This window comes from Argopecten irradians, chromosome 2 (assembly GCF_041381155.1).
Source record: "Argopecten irradians isolate NY chromosome 2, Ai_NY, whole genome shotgun sequence".
NCBI classification, from domain to species: domain Eukaryota; kingdom Metazoa; phylum Mollusca; class Bivalvia; order Pectinida; family Pectinidae; genus Argopecten; species Argopecten irradians.
This window is the reverse complement of record NC_091135.1, coordinates 50,477,510-50,505,430: the sequence shown is the minus strand read 5'-3', so window position 1 is coordinate 50,505,430 and position 27,921 is coordinate 50,477,510. Positions and strand designations below refer to the sequence as shown.

General features: G+C 33.1%; 3 protein-coding genes across 3 annotated transcripts; 1 reads left to right on the top strand and 2 right to left on the bottom strand.

Annotated features, from left to right (window-relative positions):
• Nucleotides 1-173: 173 nt before the first annotated feature.
• Nucleotides 174-9,018, bottom strand: LOC138315830 (uncharacterized). The gene is made up of 7 exons (XM_069257122.1): nucleotides 8,831-9,018; nucleotides 8,198-8,266; nucleotides 7,784-7,852; nucleotides 7,382-7,476; nucleotides 5,010-5,109; nucleotides 4,524-4,661; nucleotides 174-3,148 (listed from the first exon to the last, which is right to left on the bottom strand). Exons 1-7 carry the CDS (start codon nucleotides 8,888-8,890, stop codon nucleotides 2,918-2,920), a joined length of 762 nt encoding a protein of 253 aa, XP_069113223.1. The 5' UTR covers nucleotides 8,891-9,018; the 3' UTR covers nucleotides 174-2,917.
• A 25-nt stretch (nucleotides 9,019-9,043) lies between these two features.
• On the top strand, nucleotides 9,044-16,169 carry LOC138315828 (ATM interactor-like). Its single transcript, XM_069257120.1, has 4 exons — nucleotides 9,044-9,426; nucleotides 10,091-10,219; nucleotides 10,823-11,055; nucleotides 11,395-16,169. Exons 1-4 carry the CDS (start codon nucleotides 9,217-9,219, stop codon nucleotides 13,352-13,354), a joined length of 2,532 nt encoding a protein of 843 aa, XP_069113221.1. The 5' UTR covers nucleotides 9,044-9,216; the 3' UTR covers nucleotides 13,355-16,169.
• LOC138315829 ((Lyso)-N-acylphosphatidylethanolamine lipase-like) lies at nucleotides 14,998-27,172 on the bottom strand. Its single transcript, XM_069257121.1, has 6 exons — nucleotides 27,018-27,172; nucleotides 24,184-24,272; nucleotides 22,663-23,205; nucleotides 21,213-21,324; nucleotides 17,325-17,511; nucleotides 14,998-16,783 (listed from the first exon to the last, which is right to left on the bottom strand). The coding sequence occupies exons 1-6, from the start codon at nucleotides 27,086-27,088 to the stop codon at nucleotides 16,571-16,573; spliced, it is 1,215 nt and encodes a 404-aa protein (XP_069113222.1). The 5' UTR covers nucleotides 27,089-27,172; the 3' UTR covers nucleotides 14,998-16,570.
• Between the last annotated feature and the right edge of the window lie 749 nt (nucleotides 27,173-27,921).

Below are 27,921 nucleotides of genomic sequence, written 5' to 3'. Positions count from 1 at the left end.
ATAGATTTCAATGATTATGTGTCTCGCTTTTGTTGAATGTACTGTTATAACTGTATAATATGTATAAGTTACGAAGGCGAAAGCGAATATTTATTTACCGGTTAAATTGAAATTCTGTTATATCTTCTGAATTTTGAACATTCGTTCATGAAATCAAAGACTCCAGACAGTAGTATGCACATAGGATTTATTTCCCAAGATTTTCAAGAATAAATATAGTTTGAAATTAATGCAATGATAAATAGCGTGATGAAATATCAAACACTTCAAATACAGAAAAATACTTGTATCAAGAAAAGAGATTTATGCCTGTAATGACGAACAATATTTCAACAATGTGGAGGGGATTTGGGGATCAACGTTAAAGAAATGAATTTTATTTAAGTTGTTCAGCAAACTATATAAAACATTGTTTTCTTCTAAAAGATATTAGTTGTATATCAAATGTCTAATTCAATGTCACATTACTGTAATTGATGTTTGGTTTCATTACTGTAATTATAACTTGTACTTCAAGCTATTAAAGAACTTCCATATAACCAATACAAGCATATTATGACACTAAAGCCAATAGGCATATGTCTGTGGTATAAATGTAAATCTATTTTGAATTTAGCGTGTTTCTGTGTGTTCAACAGATGTGCTAGCTATATATCGTGTGGTTTTATGGTTGAGTAATGATGTAGTAGCTATACAAAGCAGAAAACTAAAAACAAAGTTAATTTCCACATAGAACATGATATCGTCTTATATAATTGGAAGTTTGTTCTAAAACCTGTGGAGTGCTCAAAAAGGAAAATATGCTGGCATGTTGAGTAATGTTAGCATTGATAAATATTTAACTAGCTACTGTAAGTTTGAAAACCTGTGCAAATATATTTCTTAGTAATTCAACCCAAAAAACAAGGTTTCATCATTTAAACTTATTTGAGATTACTTCTGATTATGTGATTGGACAGCTGGTTTCAGTTTATCATTATCTTCTCATATAATAGTATTGCAAAACCAAGAGCTTATATAAGATGGTCTTTCAAACTTAATGTTGGGATCAAGGGAAGCAATTCCAACGTACAATGAATTAGATAGGCTATATATATGTTTATATTATAGACTATCTCATTAGCAAAACAGAATAATTTCCATTTGTTTTTTTTCCAATTCACGTTTGAATATTTTTTCACATAAACTTCCTTTGTTTCATTTTAATTAACCACATTGTCATATACAAATGTCCCAAAAAAGTAACTGAATATTATACATAGCTGATGTAGTGAAAAAGCAAGGTTTATAAAGCATAAAATCCTCATCATTACTGAAAAAAGCATGATGCAAAACGACATGCAAAGATTCTATTACCTTCAAGCTCAATTACATATGTAGTTTTCATTAATTTCTAAAGCATAAAGATTTCAAAATAGCAGCAGTTAAAATCTAAAAATGCATAATTTACAAAATTCAAATGTACCATATCATCAAACTATAAAAAATAATATACTTTTAAAATAATAAAGTCTTCTCAGACAACAACAACAATGGACTGTGATATAATAATACTGATAATAAAGAGCCCTCAATCTGTTTATATTTCAAGCAAGACAATATTTACCAACAAAAATATAAATATTTGATAGTTTATAACAATGTATATAAGGAGACAGTACACATCTACAACATTACATACTTAAAAAATAAACACAAAAATATGTGACATATCTTTATCAGTAACTGGGTTACTACCATATACATCATAGAATTAACAGTGACTGAGAGGTATTGAGCAAAATGGATAAAGAAGTAACTAATTAAGCGCTTGGATGTCATACATCCTGTTCACAAAGACTAAATAACCTCTGTAAAAGTCGGGTAACTTTGTATCTTGGATTCTGGAACACTCAATATCCAGACAAACAAGAATTTTTCATAAAATAATGGTAGCTCTTATCAAATATTCTTAAAAACTTCAAAATTCTTCATTATTTGATTCAAAGGTAAACAATCAACACTAAAATTGCAATTACAACGCTAAATTTTTATAATGATTTCCTGGAAATAACAATGTATCCAGTAAATCCTGAGATTGTGTGTATGTCCATAATGAACTAATTTACAAGTACATTTTGGCATTGTGATGTCCTCAAACTACAGAGATTTCAATCCTCATTCATATAAGGTAATCAAATTATTGATTATAAAATATAATGATGAAAATAATTACATTTTAATTAAATTTAAATAATTCACTGGAAATGTCATCTTGTTGGATTGCACTAGCGGCAAATTGGGATAAAATCTTATCAAGGACATCTTGGATATAAACAACAAATTGTATTAAAAAATAAACTTTTGTCTAGACCTGAATGAGAACTATATTATTGGATTTATACCTCTTTGAAATTGACATTTTTTTCTCAAACATTTTCCCCAGTACACCTTTTTCACATTAAATGGTACTGTACACATAATTATAAATATCAGCATACGTTAAAACACAATTTGTTCATAAATAGGACATAAATCAAGTTCATCACAGACAAGTTAGAAGCATCATCAATATACAATGTATATAGTAATGCAAGGTTTTCTTTCCAACCATAGATGTAAAAATAAAAATAAAAACTTTAACTGTTTTAAGTGTTTTTTAGAAAATGAAAATAGAGAAAAGATTATTACAATAACTCAAGAAATTCCTTCACAAAAATACACAGGTAGCCAATATTATGTTTCACATAGTGTTCTTTTGATCATTCAAATATTCATTTAATACAATATAATCAAAATCAGAAAAGCATTGTATCTTTTATATGTATATATATATATAATATATGTATAAATAGTATGGATCAGCCAAAAATTCTGAAAGCTTTGCAATTAAACTTTTATCCTGTTTAATATTGTAAAATCATTTTTGAATTTCTACCTAGGCCTCGAGTTGAGGAAAGCCTGTGGAATATGGAGCCCCGCTGTGGTGGCCCAGAGGTGGTGCCCCAGCTGGGTAGGTGCGGGTGGGTGCTACTGTACTGTTGCCAGGATAGCCTCTGTCTTCAGCGTAACTCTTGTCCGGCGGGTAGGCATAGGATGGGTGTCCAGTGTAAACTGATGGTACCACGCCAGGCTGGGCTTCCGGAGGAATCTCAATCTTACCATATCCCTGTGGTAAAAAGACAAACAAATCACTGATAACTATAAAAGTTACCAATTGCATCTACCAAGACTATACACAATTATTATAAGATATTCTTAGCTGTTATCAACCCCATTAGAACATATGTATCATGTATACTTAGACTTAATGATATCTTACCTAAATTCCTTGCCTGATATCAAATTGAAACGTTTAGTTAACAGTATCATAAATTCATGTCCTGAAATAAACCTAGTAATTCTGTGACAATATGATTTCATTTTCAAACTTACATTTTCACACCAAATACAGGGATTACAGCAATTAGTTAATTTAATTATGATCAGGAAAGGACCAGCTAATGGAAACCATTATTTAGATATGGTAAAATATTTAAGGATTAACTTGAATAGATTTTTTATGTTATGGAGATATAACACAAAAATCTGAGTGTACTCTAAATAAACCGCGAAGCGGTTTATGATGAGAGTACACTCAGATTTTTGAGTTATATCTCCATAACATAAAAAATCTATTCAAGTTAATCCTTATAATTCAATTTACTAAAGATAATCTCTTCAACATTTAAAATTCATTTTGGGACTCTTTTGTCTATGAAATTATTACGCCGTCATCTCAGCCAATAAGAAGCGGCGTTACAAACGGCGACGCCATTTTTTCCTTTATGGGCTGATAAAGTAAATTTTTAAGCCAATGGAAATGCTCATAACAAGCAACATTGAATTATATAGATAAAACATGAAAAATGATATTTTTGACATGGTTTTAACAATAAAACAAAGGAAATTATCTTATATCCAGGAAATTAATACAAAGAGGTTCCTCAACAAGTGACTGTTGTTTATCATGTTTATAAAACTCAAGTTAGTTAATTTTCAAATTTTGAAAAGTCACGAGCTTTAGCAAGTGTCTTTTAAAAATTTGAAAATTAACTAACGAGAGTTTAGATAAACATCAGTCATCCGTTGGGGAACTTATTTATCCCATAACTTTAACTCTATATTTATACAGTGGTGACCATTTTCTCGTCTTCATTTAGGGAAACTCACGCCATACAATGTGTAGCGATAACTTCGCGCCATAAAATAAAGTGCATAAATAGAGAGTCAATATTCTATTGTTTAATACTTTGAATAAGCAACTACATGTTAAACAGTAAATACAATGATATTTAAAAGAAAACGTGCTGTGAAAAGTAGCCCGAATTTGAGAGCCAATCGGAATCAAGAGATTTTGGAGTTGACCAATCAGAGGCGTCGCAGGTGTTTACACACTGGAGCGTGTAAACATAAACGATAACCAACTGCTATGGAATTTGTCACATGGGTTTGCCATTGTAAAACATGCAAAGTTATGGGATAAAATGGGATTCATCACTGACCGGGATTAGTTCAGCTTGCATGTGAAGTGGTCCGTAAAGGTGAGGAACCATTGGCCGAGCCTGTGTATAGAGACCACCTAGGGCAGCGTAACCTTGGTGACCACCAGCTGCTACCTTATTGGACACAGAGGATCCAACCTGTAACAGACACAAAATCACTCATCAATCTTGTCAGGGAAACCTACCCCAGCATAAACTGTTTGGCCAAACTTGTTTATTCAATGACTTAAATCAAAATTCAAAGCTTTCTATGATTATAATTGTGAAAAACTTTCCTATTTGCTTTTCAATTTTGAAGAAACATATATGATATGAATATGTATGTAAAATAAATAATTGAAAAGAACTTGATATTGCTAGTTGTACATGTTCTGATTATTTCATATCAATTCATTCCTGTGATTTTTTTTTTTTTTTTTTTTTCTCAAATTGCTCTCACTCCGTTTTTGCATAATATTTTGATTTTAAATAAAAAACAGAACATACAGTCTGCAGGATCTGCATAGCTCTTTGTTTGTCGTGTTCAAAATGGAAGGCGCTGAGTATATGTTCTTCTCCCATGGTTGTTTGATAGTCACACAGACACCTACAAACAAATACAATGTCTTGGTTGTATTTACCGTATTTAAAGCACCATATACCAGTGTCCTAAGATATCCTTTATAATGATGAAGTTCATATTAATAACCAGGTAGATGTCTTATCAATTCATTAATCAGTACATTTTTGGAGTGTATTCTGAGTTATCTTCGTTCATGTTAACAGTTTTATAGTCCATTTTGCTATTTTGAATATTGATGAATTATAATTGTCTAAATAATATATTTATATATACAAGTAATTGCAAAAGAATTGAAAGTATCATAATTGGACTTCATCTGCATATCTCAAAAAATCTTGTAAATATCAAATGACTGCCAAGCAATGACAGATTATCAGATGTACATTCATATGTGTTAATTATAAAAGTGTTTAACTGACAGTGCTCATCTAATTATTCATCTATAGAAATAACTTGCAAATTCCAAACAAAATTATAACCAGCTGCTCTTAAACTGTGTATATATATATACATAAAAAGAAAACACAACTATAAAACAGTTTTTCCTCCCTAGCGCTTTCTCGGTCATGCCGGTCTTCAGGGGTTTGAATTCTTTTATTTGTAAAACATGACGTCATAGTACAATGACGTCATAGTAAGATTACCTCATGACATGGTACATAAAGATATTGTGAATGGTCCTGGAAGAAACTAACAAAAACATGAGGACAAAATAAAAACTAATATGAAGTTCCTTTGTCCCGTTCTGAATTTAACACAGGTTTCATAAGTTGAATGAAATACATTTCTTTATTTTCTCTTTTTAAAAGATCTGAATTAGACATTGATATATTGGTAAAATAAAAAAGTTATAATTAGCACACATATGACAATGTTCGTTTACTGATTTTTATATTGGTCAGACAGGAATGGAATTGAGAAAGAGAGTTACATTACACCGACAACAAACCAAAACAGACCATCTCAGATATTTAACAGTAAACGAACATTGTCATGTAACTTATGAAACCTGTGTTAAATTCAGAACGGGACAAAGGAACTTCATATTAGTTTTTATTTTGTCCTCATGTTTTTGTTAGTTTCTTCCAGAACCATTCACAATATCTTTATGTACCATGTCATGACGTAATCTTACTATGACGTCATTGTACTATGACGTCATGTTTTACAAATAAAAGAATTCAAACCCCTGAAGACCGGCATGAGCCGAGAAAGCGCTAGGGAGGAAAAAACTGTTTTATAGTTGTGTTTTCTTTTTATGTATATGGAAACCATCACATGGACATGGTTCTTTTTTACTTATATATATATATATTTATAATGTCTGAAAATCTTGAAGATTTCATTAAAAAATATTTCAATTTCAATATATTCATAAAACTTATAATTCTAAACATCCAAAGTTCAACTGTAAATTGTGAAATCTATGGTCTATCTAACACCAAGTTTTATTTCTATGTCTCAAAGCCATTCCTTCTAATAATTCATGCAGCATTTATAACATGCATGGTCAGATTAAAGTAATCCTCACAAAATGTAATATATTATAGTTACCAAATTGAAAACACTTGTTTAATCAGAACAATCCAATCAAACTTTAAATTAAATATATAATGTAATTACAAAAATAAATGCAAATATTTTCTTCAAATTAATTACATGTAAATTCATCAGAAAATACTTCTTTCAATATATACCGGGTATATCAAATGCCGGTAGGTATTTACTATTTAATAATTGAAAATACAATAAAGCTTTGAGTCTTCGATATAATTTGATATAATATACAAATAAATATCAAAATAAAAATTCAACTAGGTACTAGATGTAGTGTACATTACCAAAGATTAAATATATCTACAATAAGAACATAGATTATTTAGAGTGATTTTGATCCTTTAAAAAAGAAATATTGAACAAATACCGCTTCAGAAGAAAAAGAAGGTTTTCATCCACACGTCTATCAACTGTAGATTGAGTAATATAGTATGTAAGCTATATAGTACATCATATCTTTATCTTGTTTCAAATTGATAAATTGCTGCACAATCAAATAGGAATTATATATTAAGTAATTTAGTCAGTCAGTATCTAAGTGGGCAAAAGGAAGAAAGACAACTCTAAATTAAAGAATGAAGGCAAACATTTCATTATCTCTTTATGTAGTTCGGTTTCCATTTGATTGCAAAGAAAATACAAAGCCAAGATAGGAAGTTCTAGTTTTACACAAAATTTTGGGAGAAGGATTTATTCTTTCAATCCAAAAATTAAGTAGTGAGAAGAAGTAAAGTCTTACCTTTTTATACAGTCCAACACAATTAATTTGTCGTTATGAACACTGACCGCCCCAATGATATCTCTGGCATCTTTACATGTCATTTGACAAAGTCTCTACAACACATATAAGTCATATAATCAATTCATGCATAGTGTAAATAGAGAATATTGACAGCTTGTCGCTTTAAACATTATTATAATGTTGACAAAAGTAAAGTTTAAGTTTTATACCTGTTTTACAGTACCTTCTTTAATGTGTAGACATCATCTTCTGTCACATTGCTGGTACATTTCATTACATTGAAATGCCAGAACTCTTGAAGTATTAGATAATTTAAATGTGTTTGTGATCGTATTTTGAAAACAATTTTAAATTTGAGGTATTTGTTATATTGTTGGTGTGTAAGCTTTTCAAACTTACAGGCTCCAAAACTCTGATTGCCTTGATCTTGTCTGCAGGACTTCCATAGGAGTACAAGATTGTGGCTGCCTGGAAAGTCAATCAGAATGCACAAGTGTAAATAGTCAATAACATTTATAACAAATGATTGATGTATTTGAAACAGATGATCATGTCATTAGTTTTGTAAACTTGTATTGAAAGATGAAGACAAAATATTGTGAACCATTATTCAACTAGATACATATCGTAAAGTTATACCATATATCATAAGTACATCTTTATCATTTAAAGGCATTATGCCTTAATGCTTGAGGTCTCTGCTTAATTATACAAGCATAAATTATCAAGAAATGATTATGATACAATTTTCGTCATTTGGAGAACCATGTAAAGTTGAATCAAATTATGTTATTTTCCTTAGGCAGTGAATACCTGGTCAGCACTAAAGAATCCCCTTGAACTGTACAGTGTTTCAACTTTCTTATCAAGAGATGAGGTTTGCTGAAATAAACATATGCAAATAAAAGCATAGAAGCAAACAAATTAAATGCTATTTCCCTTAAACATTTGTAACATATAAATATTGTGTTTAACATATGAAATTCTGGGGTAATTATTGATATTATCTCTCAATATCTGTATGAATTATTTATATATTGAGAATATATACATGTATTGGCACAATAATAATGCAACGATATATTTAACATTAATATAGACTGGTGGATAAAAAAAACCTACAACAACAAGTCTATCATAATTTTCTCCTAACACTTGCACGTCAATTGATAGCAGTTGTATCTAATATACAAATGTAATTTCTAAGCTTAACGTTAAATGTCTGTAAGGGTCTAAGGGAGGGATAAAATCAAGTTAACTTAACCGTCATCGTAAGTCATTAAATTTAAAAATCCATACATTTACTTGAAAAGGAATTAAAATTGAGAACAATGGAATTAAACGGGACCCTTTAAATAATTCTAGAACAAGGCAAACATGCAAGTGTGAGGCTTATGACACTTCGTGTTTACCATGGAAACGATCATTTTACGAGAGCATACCGACCTGATTAATGTCATTGAGCAACCTGCTGAATGTCACATCATCCATGCATTCCTTAGCCATCTTGTTTTAGTGTTGTCGTTTCGACAGAGAGTGAAACGGTGCTGTCAAACCCCGGAGACAGACGTACAGAAGCTTTCCTGGCAACAAGATGGCGAATGACCCGGAAGTTACTTTTGCGCATGTGTAATGAAATTTTGTAACTCTCCGGTGAGAAGTTACATTTTTATCGTAAACAAAAAAATACCTGTCGGTCTTTTTCAAAGAGACAACACTCAATACTGTGGAATTTGCCGACTGGAATTGTGCAAAAACAGTATTGCTTTTATTTCACATGTCACGGGATGTATATGTGATGGCACAATAATCGTCAGGAAGCCATCGTCAGGATGGCGAACGAGACAGCTAGTAAAGATGAACAGACCGAATATTCAGTTACGCTTGATGAGAATAGGGGCGTGTGGATCGTATGCCCTCCCGAAAATGCATTTGAGGGTGTCCAGTGTAATGTCCCATGCCCTATACAAAATTGTGGTCAGATTCTCCCCACTACGAGCTGTCTGCGTATGCATGTCAGGAAAACACACGGGATAGAGCAGGTTAAAATCTAAATTCATGTGTTGAAACAAGATATTTATAACAGGTTGGGGACCCTCTGGTCCCATACAGCAGGATAGTCCTGCATTTGAGTAACAGTCCTGTATATGAGGGATAATTTTGTTACGCAAATGCAGGATTATGTGAAATGAAAACGGATAAAGTTGTTTTAAACATGTTTATTAAATAAAGGGTAAACTATCAAAATTAAGTGAATTGTAACAACTATATATACAATAACTTTAATAGCAATATTTATATTTTTTAGGGGCCTTAATGGTGTCCAGGCCATTACCTACATGTTTATATGCATATGGGTAATTGTCCTTCATGATTTAATAATCAAAATGGTAACTGTTCCTCAACTGCAGGACTGTTACCTAATCCAATAATATTAGACGTTGGAATTGAGAAATTATTTCTAATGGGAAATACCGACGTTAGACACGAGCTAATGATCAAATTTGTCTCCTCATGCTATACCTTTAACAATGTTGCAGTAGACTGTTACCCATATTGATAGGTGACCGACCATATGCAGGGTTGTACCCAACCTATGAGCTAATACACAAGTTTCCTGTTCATACTGAACATTGACATCCCCATGGCACCAGTCATTGGTATGTGATCACATGTGCCATAAGTCTTCATGTTTCTATTTTACAGGAAAGCAGTACCTTTAACAATGGAAACCACAATGCTGACTTTCCTACTGAGTTTCATTGTCCTCTAACTTCATGTCCATATAACATTTCCTCACCAAGACACTTCAAATCCATGAAGCTGCTCAAACAGGTAATCTGCTGTTTTTGTTAGCTTGTACGTTCAAATTTGATATTTGCATATTTGCCTTTGTACTTATACATCTGAATATGGGCATAATATAATATTTTGTAGAGTGAGTTTTGCTCACAAAATAATGACATTACAATTGATGGCTATCTTCAAAAGCAGATAACTCTGCAAAGAAGTAATTTCAATAGTTATTTAGAATATATATATACATATATCATTTATCTCATTTATTATATATACATTTTGTTTGTTGTTTTTAATTTCATCAAACAGATTTCACTTTAAAAACTATGTACATTATTTACCATATGATTGTAGAATGAGATTGCATGTGAAAAATGTACAATTTTAAACATATACTATTTGTGTTACCCTATTAAATTACATGACATTGTGTGCACTATATAATAAAGAGAAGTGCAGATATCAAAATGGGATAGATATAGAGTTCTAAAGCATTTATTTCTATAACATGGAACATACTACCGTATTTTCCGGACAATAAGCCACACCTGTGTATAAGGCGCAGAGGCCTTTTATGGGGGATATATATTTTACCTGACAAATACTTTCCATTATTCATTATCTCCCCTGTTTTTGCAGCACTACAATAAGGTCCATGCAGAGAAAAAGTATAAATGCGGAAAATGTGATGCTGCGTTTGGTTTGAGCAGAGATAAAGAACGTCATGAGAGTAGATGTGGCATTGTGTACAAGTGTGGGACATGTCAATGTCCTTATACGACACGTGAGGCAATGCTCACACACTGTCAACGCAAGTCACATGACATCCCAGCAGAGATAATAAAGGCAAGAGAGGACCAGTTAATTGCACAGTAAGTGATTGCTTAACCGTTTTCTTCTTGCAATGCCTACCCAATGTGTTAGCGTCATATACATGTTGCTATTGTTTTTAGTTAAACTTGATATACAGTGATTACTAATTAATAAAATACATTTATTGTATTTCTAACTTAAATATCATTGTTCAAAATAGTAGTACATTTCATTAAGTCCTTATGGATAGAGTGCTTTTTAATAGAATAATCCACATTTGGGATAACATGAATCCCTAAGCTTATTTAGGATTAATTAAATCAACAAAATTATAATTTGATAAATTGTTTGGCTGACGAAAATTAAGACATGTTCTCATTGATATTAATTTTTAACAGGAAAACAAAGAAGGCAAAAAAACGACAGGTGGAGAATAAGATACCTAACACAAGTCCATTTGCAGGACAGCCTCCCCCTAAAGTAATCCTTGTCAACATTCAACCGACACCACCAAGTCTTCCTACAAAACCATCCTTCAAAGTTACACACCACAAACCCATTCTGTGCAAGCCCACTCCGAATATAAACTTGATCCCACTTACAACAGTCACAGTGACTCAGAATAATGTTGAGGTTAACCAAAAGAAAATTAAGGAAAAACCAAACGCTGATTCCAACGGCAATTCAGGAGAAAGCAGTGTTAATACTTGTGATGTGCAGACTAACAAAATTGATATGAATACAAGCATTTGTCAGACCCAGATAGCTAACACACAGACTCCAGCTATTGTGATGGAGACGGGCATACAGACTCATGTTACGATTCCACTCCGAAAGATGACCAATCAACAACGTAATGCTGCACAAACACAGACATCAGGCGATCTTATATTACAGGCAGCCATGGCAACTGCAAATATCCCTATCCATAAGTTGTCAGTCGGGACACAGATGACCCCAAGGACAAAGGTCAGGAGGGCTCTTGGTAAAGGCAGTGTGTGTTCCAGTGAAACACAGACAGTTAACGACCAGACCAGGAAACGGCGACGTCGTAAAGGGCCACTTATTGCAGCACCATTACGAATAGACTCGACATCTCAGACATTGCTAACCAGGCCTAAAGCTTACGTAACCATGACAAGTGATTCAACATGTCAGGTCGAGAACATCAGTATGATGAACACATGTGCACAAACAAACAGGATGGTAGATAATATATGTCAAACTCTATCCACACCTCTTCAGGACATCCCGCACGATGTTCTACAGTACTCCTCAACTCGACCTGAAATTACAATGGGTCAAAACAGCAATGCTTCTGTGAACAGAAATCAGTTTATATCCTCCAACCCCTCTATGAGTACAGACAGACAATCTCAAGCTGTAAGTAAACAGCACAGGAAAGCTGTTTCTATGGGAACTAGCTGTTCTGTAGCTACTGTGCATCTTCCTGGTAATGTGGTAACTGCATCAGAAAGTCCCAGAAATCTGTGGAGTACAGCCAGTAACATCAGTCAAGGAACATCCACCGATCTAGACATTGGGGATGAATTACAGAACATTCTGATTTCCACCTACAGAGATATTTCTGTTGGAACAGATGCAGATGAGATGCAGTCTTCTTCCTATAGTAACTTCATCAAAACAAAGCATCTTCCATCATCTAATTTCAATAATTTTGTCGAGGCATCAACCCAAGTGATGGACAATCAAACATCATCTCCTTCTACTGAGTATAACATCACAGAGAGTGTACTGTGTGGACAGACCAGTAGGGGTAACAACGTCAGTTCAATTACCTCTGACCTTGGACAGTCTAATAGGGGTCTAGATGTTGGTACAGTGACTTCTGACCTTCAGCAGAACATAAGTGATTTTGTTTCACTGACTGACTCTCAAGTTCAGACATTGAGCCCTGCATCAGATCTCGACTCATTGCTACAGTCAACACAAACCAATACTGCTGCCCCAGACACATTAATGGACATGCATACTCAGACCATTAATGATTTTGATGTATTTGATTTGTTGATGAATAATATGGAGACTCAAACCACAGACGACCTTGACCTTGACAACTTTACCTTTACAGATATACAGACACAGACTATGTTTGATTTCCAACAAGTAGATGATCCACTGTCGATTGGCAGTCAATATTCTCAGTCCTCCGCTGGTACACAGACTGCTACTGGAATACCAAACCTGAATGAGGCTACCCAAACGCCTCAGTTAGACTCTGCTTGTCTCACCGATACTCAGACACAAACTCCACTACCAGGCCTATTTGCTTTGACCAATACTCACACACAAACAACTCTAGATGACTTGGCCAATATTTTTGCACAATTTGAGTGAATTATTTTGTTATTAATGTATTTTTAATTTTATCTCAATCTTTAATCATTTATTAATAAAATGTACAAGTTTACAGGTTGATCATAATATATAGTTAAATATTTGCTATTTTTTCATGTATGAAATGAGGCATTCATTTTCTGTTGAATAATAATTGTGAAAATTAAATATTGGGTTCTAATTATTAGGTTCATAATATTAGAAAAGTGGAGTTTTTGTCTACCTACATATATATGAATGTAAATTCATTTTGCCTGACATTTTTCCCACAATTTATGACCAAGTTTTTTTCAACTCTACACAGATCTGATGTGCCATATTCAAGGGTTTACTAATTTATTGACATATATCTAGTATGTTGTTTTAACATTGCATATATGTTTATTATGAAAACAAAATCTCCTAAATATTATTAAAGTTTTTAAATGTTTTGTCAATAGTTATCATATGTTTATCACCAAAAGTAAAGCAAACTTAGAAGAAATCATCATATTTTATTTTTGAAATGCAAATTAATTAAAATGAACCTAAAGGATGTGAGGATGTCTTCTTGAGAGTTGTTTCCCTTGGTAGGCAATAGTTGAGTTCTCGTTGGTGTCAACAGTCACCAACTGTTGTTATAGACTACTGTTCATGGTTTTAGAAATTGTACTTCTCTTTAGTAACTTGTTTTGTTGAACATGTGATGAACAATATTTGAAATACAATCTGGTTATTTATTGAGCACAATTAATTTAGTAAGTTTAGAAAGTTTATTCTATTGTCGTATATCGTGATATTTTTCATTTTATTCAATTTATAGACAGAACTGTTATAATTAAATCATTGATTTAAAAATAATTGTGTGTGTCTTATCTTGTAATTCTAATTACAAAAAAATCTTTTTTATTTTCTTTATAGTTGTATGTAAATCAGCAAGTTGGAATAATATTCTCTAAACGATACATTGCACGGATGGCTGTAAATACATGGTTATAACAATAATCAAGAAGTGGCCAATACAACTTTAACTTGATTTATAATAATTGCCATTTTAAAAGAAAAATCCTTACATGATAAACTATTGATCATACATGTAATACATGTACTACATGTACTTCCAATTTATGCTTTAATCTTTGTTCTATGATTATTATTCTATTGAGAAAAAGACAGACTCCAGCTAGGTCATTCATTTAACGGTTAAATACTCTTGGTATACTTATAATACTGTAACCTTTTATGGAGATCAAGGTTCTTCTGTGAACAAACTTGAAAGCTTTTTATCTCAGAATGTTATGGGCCTTTGGTTTATAGTCTCTTGATTTTCAAGTATTTTAGTATCAAACTTTGTTCCATTAAATATGGTTGTAATTCAGATGGGTATCGAGTGAACAATCTGGTCGATTTTGTACCACTTATACTGGTCTAATAATGAGACCTAAGATTAAGTCAACCAGGTGACTTACTAAAAAGAGGACAACAGATACCAAATGTAATTGTAAAGAACAGACAATACTTTGTCTTTGATGAAAGATAATCATCTTTTATGGAGACTCAGGAACAAAATTCCAGGCATGACTGTCTTAATTTTTTCATGTCATTAAACCATCATATCAAGAACTTAATCTGATTCCAAGGATCAAACAAAATCCAACACTTAGCAAGTTAAAAACAAGTTTTAATAATGTAACTTGATTATTGTTAATAATGCATCAATTACACATATTTCATCTCACCATATATACATGTATATCAGTGCAGTACCCTGAGTTAAAATCATATATATACATATACATATATAATTTTGTTTTATCATTTACAATTAAGTCTTTAAATATAAACAACTTCAAAGGAAAGAGATTAGGTTTGTTCAAAATACTATATGCATTTTTATAGCCATCATCAGAGACTTTATGTGGAAAGATATTTAAGGTAATATGAAACTTTACTGGTACATAAGAATCTATCAACAAACTATTTACCTCTCCTTGCACCAATATGTAGAAGGGGAGATAATCCATAGTAACGGTGGCACAGACAAACATACCCAGGTACATTGTATACGGATATTGAAAGAATATGTTAGACTTTTGTGTTCGATTAGAAGAAAGGGTCTAACTAAATTCCCTTTATAACAATTTCAGGCTCAACATGCATTGTTTCTTTACATTTTTGAGCACTGGGTATATATATTCGATATACCTCTGATACAATTGTAATATTTATCTGTTGTAAAATCTGTTTAAGCTATGGTAACCATTTGTATATGCCTAGTTACACAAGTAAAGAATGTAACTAAATTCAATATCACTATTATACATGACTAGCAGAAATTGGGCTAAACAAGAAGACATGCATCTATCACATAAAGCTGAGATTAATTTAGAATATGTCCAAAACTATTAAATCTACTAGCACTATAGTTAACAACTCTTTATGTGTGAAAGGATTGATATTTGTAAATTGTATGACCGGCCGGTCGTGTGTGAAAGTGGTTTTGTTTAATATAAATAATATTATGTCATCTGTTTTGTAATGCCTAATTGCTGGTGTTATATTTCCGTATTGTTTATTGCCGCTGGTTTCCTGTTGTCATCCGGGTATCTCAATTTGGTTACTTCCTTTACTTTCATTCAATTTGTAACAAGGTATCTTATTGGCTAAATTTGTCCCATTGTGTAATCGCTATATAAACCCGCTGTAGTCCGTGTAACTTCAGTCTGCATTAGCACTGACCTGCTGGTAGGCTCACTCTCTTTGTTGTAAACTTTACACTCATGTTGATTGTTGATATTTAAGCATCTGCGGGTGCAATAAAATACCCTGTACCACAGTTCTGTGTTGTTTACTCTCTGACCACGCTATATCTCTACGGAACCCCGGGTTGAACGACATTGAACCTGGGTACAACGTAACATTACACATAGTAGTGACACTAGTATTCGTAGTGACAGACGAACGTGACTACACTCCTATTACATATGTAATGCATACAGAGTTGTTTGCCCTTGTAATAGGTAGTTCTGTATACCAGTTAAAATCTAATCAAATTAATTAAATTGAAGGTTTCATCACAATGATAGTTAATCCCCCAGATGATTCACCACTGTATATTAATTATTCAGGGTCTTAAAGAGAATGAGCATATTAAATACACAATGTGTAAACTGATCTGAGCATTGTACAAGATTTCTGACAATTAAAATTACTAGCAAGTACAATGTTTAAATGTACCTATAAAGAGCTTGGTACTGTATCTGGTTTTACAGTGTCTATATTTGTAGAATTTTCACTGGTTGTCCATCCTGTTCCTCTAGACTTGTGTTTTGGACTGTTAGATTTTACAGGTAAGATTCCACGGTCTACCATATCACAGATCTGTGCTACCAGAGTGTTGAATGGTGCAGGCTGGTCGGCATAGACATGGTGGCCTGCCCCCTTCACTACCTGTAAAACAATAGGTCTTAATGGTAACAAATGTACCGTAGACACAGTGAAAGTCTTTTTTTATGCAGGTATGATTATATAATCGTAACCTTGGTCAATATACATGTACCACTTGGTTAGAGAGAAATTAATTATCTTTAGCTCTATCGTTTGAGCGTCAGACTAGTATTCCAGAGGTCCCGAGTTTGATCCCTAGCGGAGGCAGTGATTCAATATATTTATTATAAATCCTGCACCCTGTAACTTAACATATAATCCATTTTGTACTGGAAAATAGAATTATTGAAACAACTCTAAACAATGATTTTCTAATGTTAATTGACAGCTAGTACATCCATTCAATTCAACTGAGAGAAAGATCAATGAATGCATATACATGGGAATATTTCATATGAAATCAAGCAACATACAATTTTAATTACTAAATTAGTGTGTTCCACTATAAAAATCCATACATAAGCAACTTCTAAAACACATTAAAAGCACTACATATAAGCATATTGATAAAGGATAAAAAGAAGATAAATAATAGTTAACTTACCTGTACGTCTACATAGCTTGTGTTCCTCAAGTACTTGACGAGGTTACCGGTGTTGCTATCCATCCATGACTTGGCTCCGTAGATCATGGTTATAGGTACATGGTCTGGTATGTTGGTTACTCTATGTATCATTGGCCTCTTAGCCCAACCTATCCCTTTTGTCATTGTCTTAAAGGCTGTCTCTCCACTGTGTTAAATCAATATCAGCTTTATGGTTTTTTTTTATTAGTTATTAGTAATGCATATGTATAATTATCTGGTCGACTGAATTACCATATATGGAACAGACAAAATTCCTATGCGAGTTATTCCCCTTGTAGTCATGCACGTGATTCGTAAGCAAATTGTCAATGGAAAGTGTGATTTATGAATGGAATTCAATTCATTTACTACGCATAGCAACCCATAGTATTTTCAGGGGGCACTGTCTTTAATTTCCCCTGCGAACCACAATTCTGGTGATATAATTTGTAAATGAAATCCATCGTGTGTATTAATAAATTATAAACATTTTCACCGCACGCCAATTTTTGGGAAAACAATAGTGATTTTAAAGGGACGATTCAGTCTAAGAGAACATTAAAATTTGAACATATATCGGAAAAAAACCAATTCTAATTGAAATTAGATCAGTCGGATTTACTGTGATATGCCAGAAAAGCCCATGGTAGTGAAATGCATGTGAAATGTTCAAACTCGCTCGCTGGCCGCAATTACACATTGTGGTCGAACATCTTGTATGCCGCACCCTGTCCCTTGCTCGTAGAGTAATACTACTTTTGTCTAGAACTGCTCAAATTGCTCTGACAGTAGTGTGTTTACCTTATTAGGTGAATTGTCTTGCATAAAAAAACATTTTATCACCTCCACAGTGGTTATGTAGTTCATTTGTTTAACGTGCATGACTTTGGCTTGGATATGGGTACAGCGTACAAATTGTACCTGCTTAATCGTATTGATCAACGATTTGTAATTACAACAGTATCAATTAAAATACTAAACTATGTCTACTATGATGTGGAATTTGTCAATATTTTATGTTATATGTTCCATAAGAAATGTAGAACAATACATGTATGCCATATTTTGCTTCTTGGTTATGTAAAAGAATTAGCCTGCGTGAATTGTCCCTTTAAATCAACATATATTTATATAATAACCTTTATATAATACAGCCAACAAAACAATCAATACGTGTTTATTTTTTCAATTTTAACCTTGAATAAAAATAATTAATCTATTATATTTCATGTATCTCTTCGACTACTGCATGTACTTCAAGTGAAAAGTCGGGCAAGGATGGCTGAAGTCGGTAAAAATGGTGTGAATGTATCCAGTATAATTTCTTATGAAATGGAAAAATAAAATATCTCGTCAAAATCTGTCTGCGTACGAAGAAAATAATTTAAAGTATGGGAATTCTAAAACGTCCTCCCGGCTCACTATGTCCGTGGTTACATTTCCACACAGCCTCGCTTTCAATGCTTTCAAATTTTCTTTACTTTAATAGTAAGAACTGTGAAACTAAGCAGAACTTGACTGTCGAATTAATATGGGAGAACTTTTGGACGGCCAATGAACGCATTTAGACTGGTTTTCTTTGCCCGACTATTCACTTTAATATGCATTATATCGAAATGCCCAAATATTTAGTAATATACATAATACATAACAAAATCTCTCAAATCATTTAAAATTTCTCTCTAAGCCTTCTTTTCTTGCATTTTTAAGTTTCTCATCATATATTTTATATGGCTCGAGAAAGTTATTCAATCTCTTTCTTTAAAACCATATTCTACCATGTGACGTTCTAAATGCACGGAGAATTGCAGTAATTTTTATGGTTATGTGTTACATGAAAATATGTCGTCAAAAGATAAATATATAAATCTAGAGCACGTCTTAGATCGATCTGCTCGATTACTATCGTCTTATGCACAAGTCGTACACGACGTACTGATGTTCTTGGTAGTCAAGACATCTTCATAAACCCCTTCATCTATGAAACGGGTATTTTAGAGAGTAATAAATTCTGCTCATTGGAACCTTTCTGCGTATAGTCTAATTATATAACCTATATACACAGAACCCTGAAGTAGACCCTATTACAACAACATGTAACAGTCGACCAGATCCGTAAAGTGTTGTAGATAAATTTTTAATATATATTTAATGAACAATTTTTTTTTACAATTTAATATTTTGTATATAGGTTATGTACATGTAGAGATAATGATAACCAGAAGTGCATTTTGTTTTATTAGTAATGTAGTTAAAATATTTTTTACTTTCTTTCCAAACTCGTACTGAAACCATCTGAAAATTAGAGTAACTTTTGTAACGTACAGCTAGTATGCACATACAAAGGTACATCTGCCTCTCTAATATACATATGTATGTTTCTAATTATCACAAACTCTTAATTCAAATATCTTTTTGAAAACGTCATATTTCTGAAAAACGACATGTGGTGAATTTATCGTAAAAAATGAAACAAAATACCATAAAAGTAAACGAACAGAAAATCCAAAATAATTTGTGACAAATACATTTTGTTATGTATTTTGTATATTACTTCAACATTTGTTTGTAATTAATTTTGTCTTTGTTACTGGCTTTCTGATTGACCTATTCATTTTTGTCATACCATGATGAAAAAAAATATCTGAGAATGGCGCGGAAATCCGGACATTATCGTGACGTCACAATAGAAACATTGACATTGCGTATTGATTTGGAAAAAATAATCCCTTGGAAAAAATTAATGTAAATGTATTTCATTTTATAAAGTAGCCTGGAAAATTAATTATAAGCAATGAAGTCACTATTTTTTAATTTCATCGGGTTATGAAATAAATTTTGTTTGCAGACTTTTGTGAGAATCCGCTATGCGGATTCACACAGTTTGCAAACAAAATTTCTTTCATACCCCGATGAAATTAAAAATAGTGACTTCAATGCTTAAATGGAGTTTGTTTGTAGATAAAATGAAAGTCTGATAATGTACTGATTGTTTGCATTAGCAGTAATATAAAGCAGTAGATTTACTGTCAGTAAATCATTATTGTTAAATAACGCTGAATTTCCCGAAATCGGCGTGCAGTGGAAATGTTTATATTTGATTAATACACACGATGGATTTCATTTAAAAATTAAATCATCAAAATTGTGGTTCGCAGGGGAAATTAAAGACAGTGTCCCCTGAAAATACTACGCGTTGCTATGTGTAGTAAATGAATCCCATTCATAAATCACACTTTCCATTGACCAATATCCGTACAAATCACGTGCATGAATGACTACAAGGGGAATAACTCTCACAGGAATTTTGTCTGTTCCATATATGGTAATTCAGTCGACCTGATTATATGCGATATTATTTTAATATGTTTGTAACTTTTACAATATAATTACACGCAAAACTTGTGAACACAAAACAATTACTCCTGTTCCATATTCAGTATTGCTTAAATATCTATTACTCAAATGAGTTATGTTAGAAAGGCATAAATCCATGCAGATAAATGCTGACAAGCCCAATACTCAATGTGAGTGTGAATTTTGCTTATTGGAAAAAACTTAAGATGTAGTGCATCAGCCGAGGGATGTCACCATGATAGTGTGTATATAACATAATTAGGTATTACTGCACAATAATTGATGAATCAATGGTAACATGTTATGTTAGCCCTAATACATACACTTATATGCAATATTACTGTATTCGACCCAGTAGGTGCCCCCCATCCATTTTGAGGCATCAATTTCACTCGGTACCTTGAATTAAATTAATTCACAACAAAAATATGAAAACATTCTATCATGTTTTTCCAGGATAAAAACCTGTATGTCAAATTAACAGGTTACAAATTTACTACTGTTACTTACCTTGGTGTTTGTGCATTACAATGGTAAATGTAATCAAATATTGTTTCATCTTCATCTTCATCTGAAAATCGCAATTTCAAATCAGGTCGAAAGTTCCTAACTAGACTTTTACCTGAAACACATAATAACAGTCATTGTAAAGTATACAAACTTTTAAGTGTTAATTGATACCTTTTTCAGGCAGTGTGAGCATGCCCACTAGCAAATCATGAATGCATGGTATGACTAAGCATGTAATCTGTCAAAAACGATCAATCCTTCTGTCTATAATTACACCAATTCTCGATAAGCCAGGGGTTACTATCACTGACATAATATCCACCCTGGCCTGAAATATCTCATATATAAATCTGGAGGCAATTCAGGAGAAAAAACTGACTACATCACAGGCTTGCAGAGATTTCCCTTCAAGATTAAAGACAGTAATGCACGACTTCAAAGCAACAACGTCAACCACAGTGTACTGTTATTTAAGGATTAACTTGAATAGATTTTTTATGTTATGGAGATATAACAAGAGAATACTCTAAATAAACCGTGAAGCAGTTATGATGAAAGTACACTCAGATTTCTGTGTCATATAGATCTCCATAACATAATAAATCTATTCAAATTAATCCTTATAATTCAATTTACTAGATGTGGTCTCTTCAATATTCAAAATTCATTTAGGAACTCTTTTGTCTCTGAAATCATTACGCTGGCCCGTTATCTGTTTATCTCAGTCAATTAGAAGTGGCATAAAAAATGGAGAGGCCATTTCTTCCTCAATTGGTTAATAAAGTAAATTTTCAAACCAATGAAAATAATCATTATATACAAGCAAAATTGAATTTTATAAAAATATAGATCTGTATTTTCTGTAGCCTTCATTTTTAATATATGAGATAGTCCAAGGGTGGACAACATCAGTAATAATAAATCCTGGAGTATTGTGGATAAACTATGCCAAACTTGACGTAACATTCCCAGGTTGATTGACCCATATCTATCTGGTAACAATATTTTAAAACATTTATAACCCCAAAATTGTTAATTAATCAATGTAGCCTTTAATTATAAGAAAAGTATTGGTTCAAATTTGTTCAAAATTGATTGATATACATGTACATGGTACCGTGTACTTAAAATTTGTCTTCCTTTAAATTTGTAAAAGAGATGATCAATTCACATCAATGAAAAACCTTATCCTGCTAAGGTACTTGTCTTTGAGGATTTTCATAGAAACTGATCTGTGTAAAGGGATGTAACTATTTAGCAACATTACTATGACATAAACCATTTTTAAAATATTTTTGTTATTTAGGTGATTACTGTTGATGATGGTGGGCTAAAAAAATAAACTAAATATGAGGTTTCCAGATAGTCACAAGTGTTTATTTTTAGTTTTATAGCGAAGAATAGTATCATTTTACAACATTTATGTAGATCTGTATGCATCGTCACTCACCCATTGGCCCAGCTACACGTATGGCAGCTAGTGGATTAAAAGGCGACATTATTGCTATAGAAGCCTTTATCCAGAAAGGCAGTTTCCGTCTCTGATGCTCGGGAGGTTGTTCTGGAAAGCCCCATGGATCTACAAGCACCAAGTGTTTAACACATTCTGGGTATTTGATGGCAAAAGAAGAAGCTAGATAACCACCAAAACTATGTCCAAGTAGTATGAAGCTGTCCAGTTTCATTTCTTTTCGCCATTCTTCCATAGAATCTACAAATTGCATCTCTGCCATGGCTGCATTTTTGCTGAAGGTTGGTCTGGCACTTTGACCAAAACCTAACACATCAAAAGCATACACTGGTGCATTCTTTGCTAAAGAGTTTAAGTTTTGTGACCAGAGGCCTATGCCGCCACCAAATCCATGAACCAGGACTATGGGAGTAACGCTGGTCTTCTCTGTTTTCCCAGCATCCTCATTAACAGAAATAGTCCATATCCTATGCTGAGTCCGGGGTAAAATGACAAACCGCCTGTTGATGGCATGCTTTACACCTGTGAAAAAAAAAATCACATTCTTTCATTTTTAAAATTAATGTAGAGCTCTTCTATTTAAATATCGAGGTGGGTCCCAAAATACACATAATTATTTCATTAATTCCAGATTACCAGGTAACTAGCTCATAATAAATGTTTCTCTAGGACAGCAGACAAAAATCATCTTGCCGGAAATCTTGTGGATAAGTCACTAATATTAATACTATTCCTAAATGAGGTAAGCAATAATAATTCATATAACATACAATTGAAAATTTCTGTTTGTTTTTCTTTCATATTGAATACCTGTGTATCAATAGTTAGTCTGCTGAGGTGCCTTAATTTATCATTACATCTAGTTTTTTCTCTTTTTTTTTTCTTTTGCCTTATATATATATATACATTAAGTACAACAAAAGCCATATATATATATATATTTATTATATGACTGGTGTTTTTGCTGTATTTTGATTGGCCGATACGTTTCTCAGAAGTATTCATCAACTGCGCTATCAACCCCGAAATCGGCGGCAAAAGGCACGCGAGGTTACTGGACTCAGTCCAGATACCTCTCGTGAGTCCAGTAACCTGTGTCAAAAATAGATCGAGGGGAACTCCCTTTAGATGTGACGTCATAACCACTTTTGACGTCGAGTTGTACCCAAATATAGCGTTACGGGAGTTTCCTTATTCAAAGACGTCGGATTAATCTATTGTGACGTCATTATAAATAGTCGGCAACATATTTGGCGGAAGGCAGCAAGTTTTGTAAAAGGAACATTTGCAAATATCATCCTGTTTATTGTAGTTAAGTCTTTTTTAAGAACCGGTTTAATATCCTGTAAATGTCATATAAGTAACCTACGGTGTCGGGATATATCACTTACTCGGGTTGATAACTCACCGCATCCACCTGAAAATAGGTCGATAATTGTATAATATATATATATATATATATATAGGCAGGTTTAGCGGACTAATCAAAAGTATACTTACACTGCAAAAGTTTATTTTCTGCTTGAGCAATCTGCGCCATTGAAGTTGGTTTCCATGATATCCAATTACTTGGAGCAAACCATCCTAGCCTGAAATATTAATTTATGTTTCTAAAGTTGTTTAATTAGTTTCAAAATGGAAAATAAGCTTCTGTTATATACATATAGATACATTTATCTTCATAAATTATATTTATCACACTAGCCATTTCGCCTGGGGAAGAAGGGACTTTCTATAATTGTGAGCTGGTAAGTTATGAACCAAATCTTAATGTGATATTCCAGTGTGAATTTGTGAAAGGACTTTTTTGTATTTAATACACTGTATAATGAAATTGTTATATCACATAAAACATATAATATACTACTGACATATATGTAGGTCTAGCTAGCCGGAGGAGATAATTATAAAAACCATTACATGCATGTATATAAATGTACACCCATTTATAGATATCAGGGATATACACATCTCAAATTTCTTATATTAACCTAGCTATCATGTCAAACTGCATGGGGATAAGGAACCTGCAAACCATTTGGTCAATTAAATCCTGGTACAAGTGTAACAGGAGAAGATAAAATGTAGCAGTCATTATACTTGGGCTCAAACACAGGGCCTCCAAACACTAGAGAAATTAGGAGGCTCTACCATTACACTACCTGGATGCAACCGCCAAACAAAAGTTGATCCAGCTACTGTATATATATATATATGAATGTATTAGTCCAACTACTGTACATGTATACTTGAATGTATTAGTCTAGCTACTGAACTCGGTGAACATTTATACATGAATGTATAAGTCCATGCAGTTACTGTACATGTATACATGATTGTATAAGTCCAGTTACTGTACATGTATACATGAATGTATAAGTCCAGTTACTGTACATGTATACATGAATGTATTAGTCAACCTAGACTGTACATGTATACAATTGTATTAGTAAAGCTACTGTACATGTATACATGAATGTATAAGTCCAGTTACTGTACATGTATACATGAATGTATTAGTCCAGCTACTGTACATGTATACATGAATGTATTAGTCTGGTACCATTTAATACACTCCTTCCTCCTTACTCAAATTAAAGTATTTGCCATCAAAGACAAAAGCAACCCTTTAATAGGTTGCCACACACACGTTTGTAAGAGCATTAGGAGAAGAGAAAATGTATCGACCAGACTCATGGGCTTCAATTAAACTCAAGATACTGATGCTGTACAGATTAACAAGTGCTATATACCCGACAATGATTATTAACCATTTAGACTTGCCACTAAATCGATTTTTGGCGAGGGTCACCTCGCCATTGTGATCGTGGTTGCAAAATTCTCTTACAGTCAATTTCCTCAATATGATTGGCTTAGAAATTGCTCGCAGATACTAGCGCTCCTAGCGGCAGTGTATTCAACAACTTTGATTTTACTGGGAATTTTAAATAGCAAATTTTGAATATGAAAGTTACTGAAATAAACGTGTCTGTAACGTTGAAATAGGAGTAGTATATTACGGCTTTCATATCCTTACTATATACACTATCCAAAAGATCTTCTGTTTGAAAATTTTCACCTGAATTGTTTACAAAGTAGACTTTTCGTCCCCAAAATGGTGTTTACAATGAATGAAGACGTTTCGTCCCAAAAATGCTTCGCTCCGAAGCTGGTTCCCCCCAGACGTTTACTCCCTATTAGTGACAGTTATCCCGCAACGGAAAAAAATGAAATCAATATTTCACCTCGAACATCAAAACTGATACCATAATGAATTTTGTAATTTGAATCAAATTTGTCTCGGAGCAAATAAATTTCATGGCGAAATGGATATGCATTTATCACGGCTGTGTTATGGCACATGGCCTTCATCCGGAACTCCTCGGGGAATAGATTCTCCAGATAATACATGATTCAAGCAGTTACTATATATATAAGGTTGTGTGAATATTTAGAGGAGTACTGTAAACTAATTACATGTATTTACTGTTTTAAATCTTGAAACAAACCAAGATGTTTGATGTGCTCTTTTACCATTTGGCCATTTAAAGCTCATACATTACAAATGTAGTACATGCAATATATGTACATGTACAAATAAACCACACTACATCAGAACAATATATACATAGACTCTCTAATATTTTTGACTACATGTTATTTCTAAAAGGCCATCGATGCATGAAAATGTATTTTGTATCTATACATGCATGTATCGGTGTAGAAGGAGAGGAGAAAATGTATCGGCAAGACTGGAATTCGAACCTGGGACCCTCCGAACACTAGCCGAGCTGAGTGCTCTAAAGACTGAGCTACTTGCATGGTCACCCATGATCGACCCAGTTCAATTCCGCTACACTTTATTGTACTATAGCTAGTACAAAATGTACAAAGCACATATCAGCATATTAGAAGAAATAGACAGAACCATATATACATATATATTATATGTTTCTGAAATAGGTGACCTGACCACAGGTCACAGTGACACATGTAGGTCATGTCAAGAGAAGTCAGAACGACACGACCTACATTCAACAGCAGTAGACAGAGTCTATTGTACAAACCCTGTATCGATCAGTCCTCCCTAAGTTACTACATGTACATTGTAAGTGTTAAATAGCTCGTGTAGGATTCGATCAATTTCAGTTTACGTCATATCATCTTATACCAATATGAAGGTATCATCAGACATCAACAGAAGATACGTATAAAAAATTGCTATTTTTAGCCACTGTTTACTGTACCAAACTTTTGAAATCGGACGTGGACATGGTGATATGTCGACAATCATTAGTCCTGACTTATATTCCGTTTATATTTCATATACTCACACTAAACCAAGGGTGTGCATCAAAGCGTCTAGATACGATCGAAATACTGTCACCAAAAACCTACAGGGCATGTTCGAAGTCGCTGGAGGACATCACCGCATATCGTGTCCTCCTTTTTCAACTAAAACAAGATAACCATTCGGAACATTTCTAAAATGTTAATGGTTCAAAGCACAAAAGTTCCGAAAGGTAGCACAACCTGACTAATACAGTCGCAATCGTAGATAAGTCGGTTTACGCAGCACATGTCTCGGGCTGACGTCAAACAGCTGGGCCGTTTTCGTTTATTCGGAACAACCGGTTCGACCGTTGGTTAAAGTCATTATTTCAAGTATAAAACCTGACGGACCTGCAGTTTTTGATACAGGCCTGCGAGGGCTTTGTCAAGGCTCGTCTGAAAACAATATAAAATCACCAGGTCCGTCTTAAATTAATAAACGAACAACTAGGTCCAACCAGTCAAACCGTATAATCGAAAACGGCCCAAGTCATCATTTTTAAAAATAGTATCTATACATAATCTGATAAAGTATGCCTCTGATTTTGGTGTATGAAATTTAAGAATCGGTCGGAAAATAAGGAAGAAATCGTTAATTAAATATTTAAATAGTAAATTAATATATGAATGTCGCTGAGAAAGTTGGTCGCTGAGCCACCAAAGTTAGCTAGCTTTAGATCACACTCATCGACCAGTGGGCTGATCTTGTAACTGACCATTGTGACGTCACTAATTATAATTAGCCTACTGAATGAATGAGCTTATTGAAGTTTGAAATCGAGACGATCGGAATAAAAAAGTTCATAAAATGTAAAAATAAAAACACTTAAATTGTGGAACCTTTAGGCCGGGACACTCTTATATTAGCTTATCATATCATACTTCTTATTCCCATGCGTATTCGCG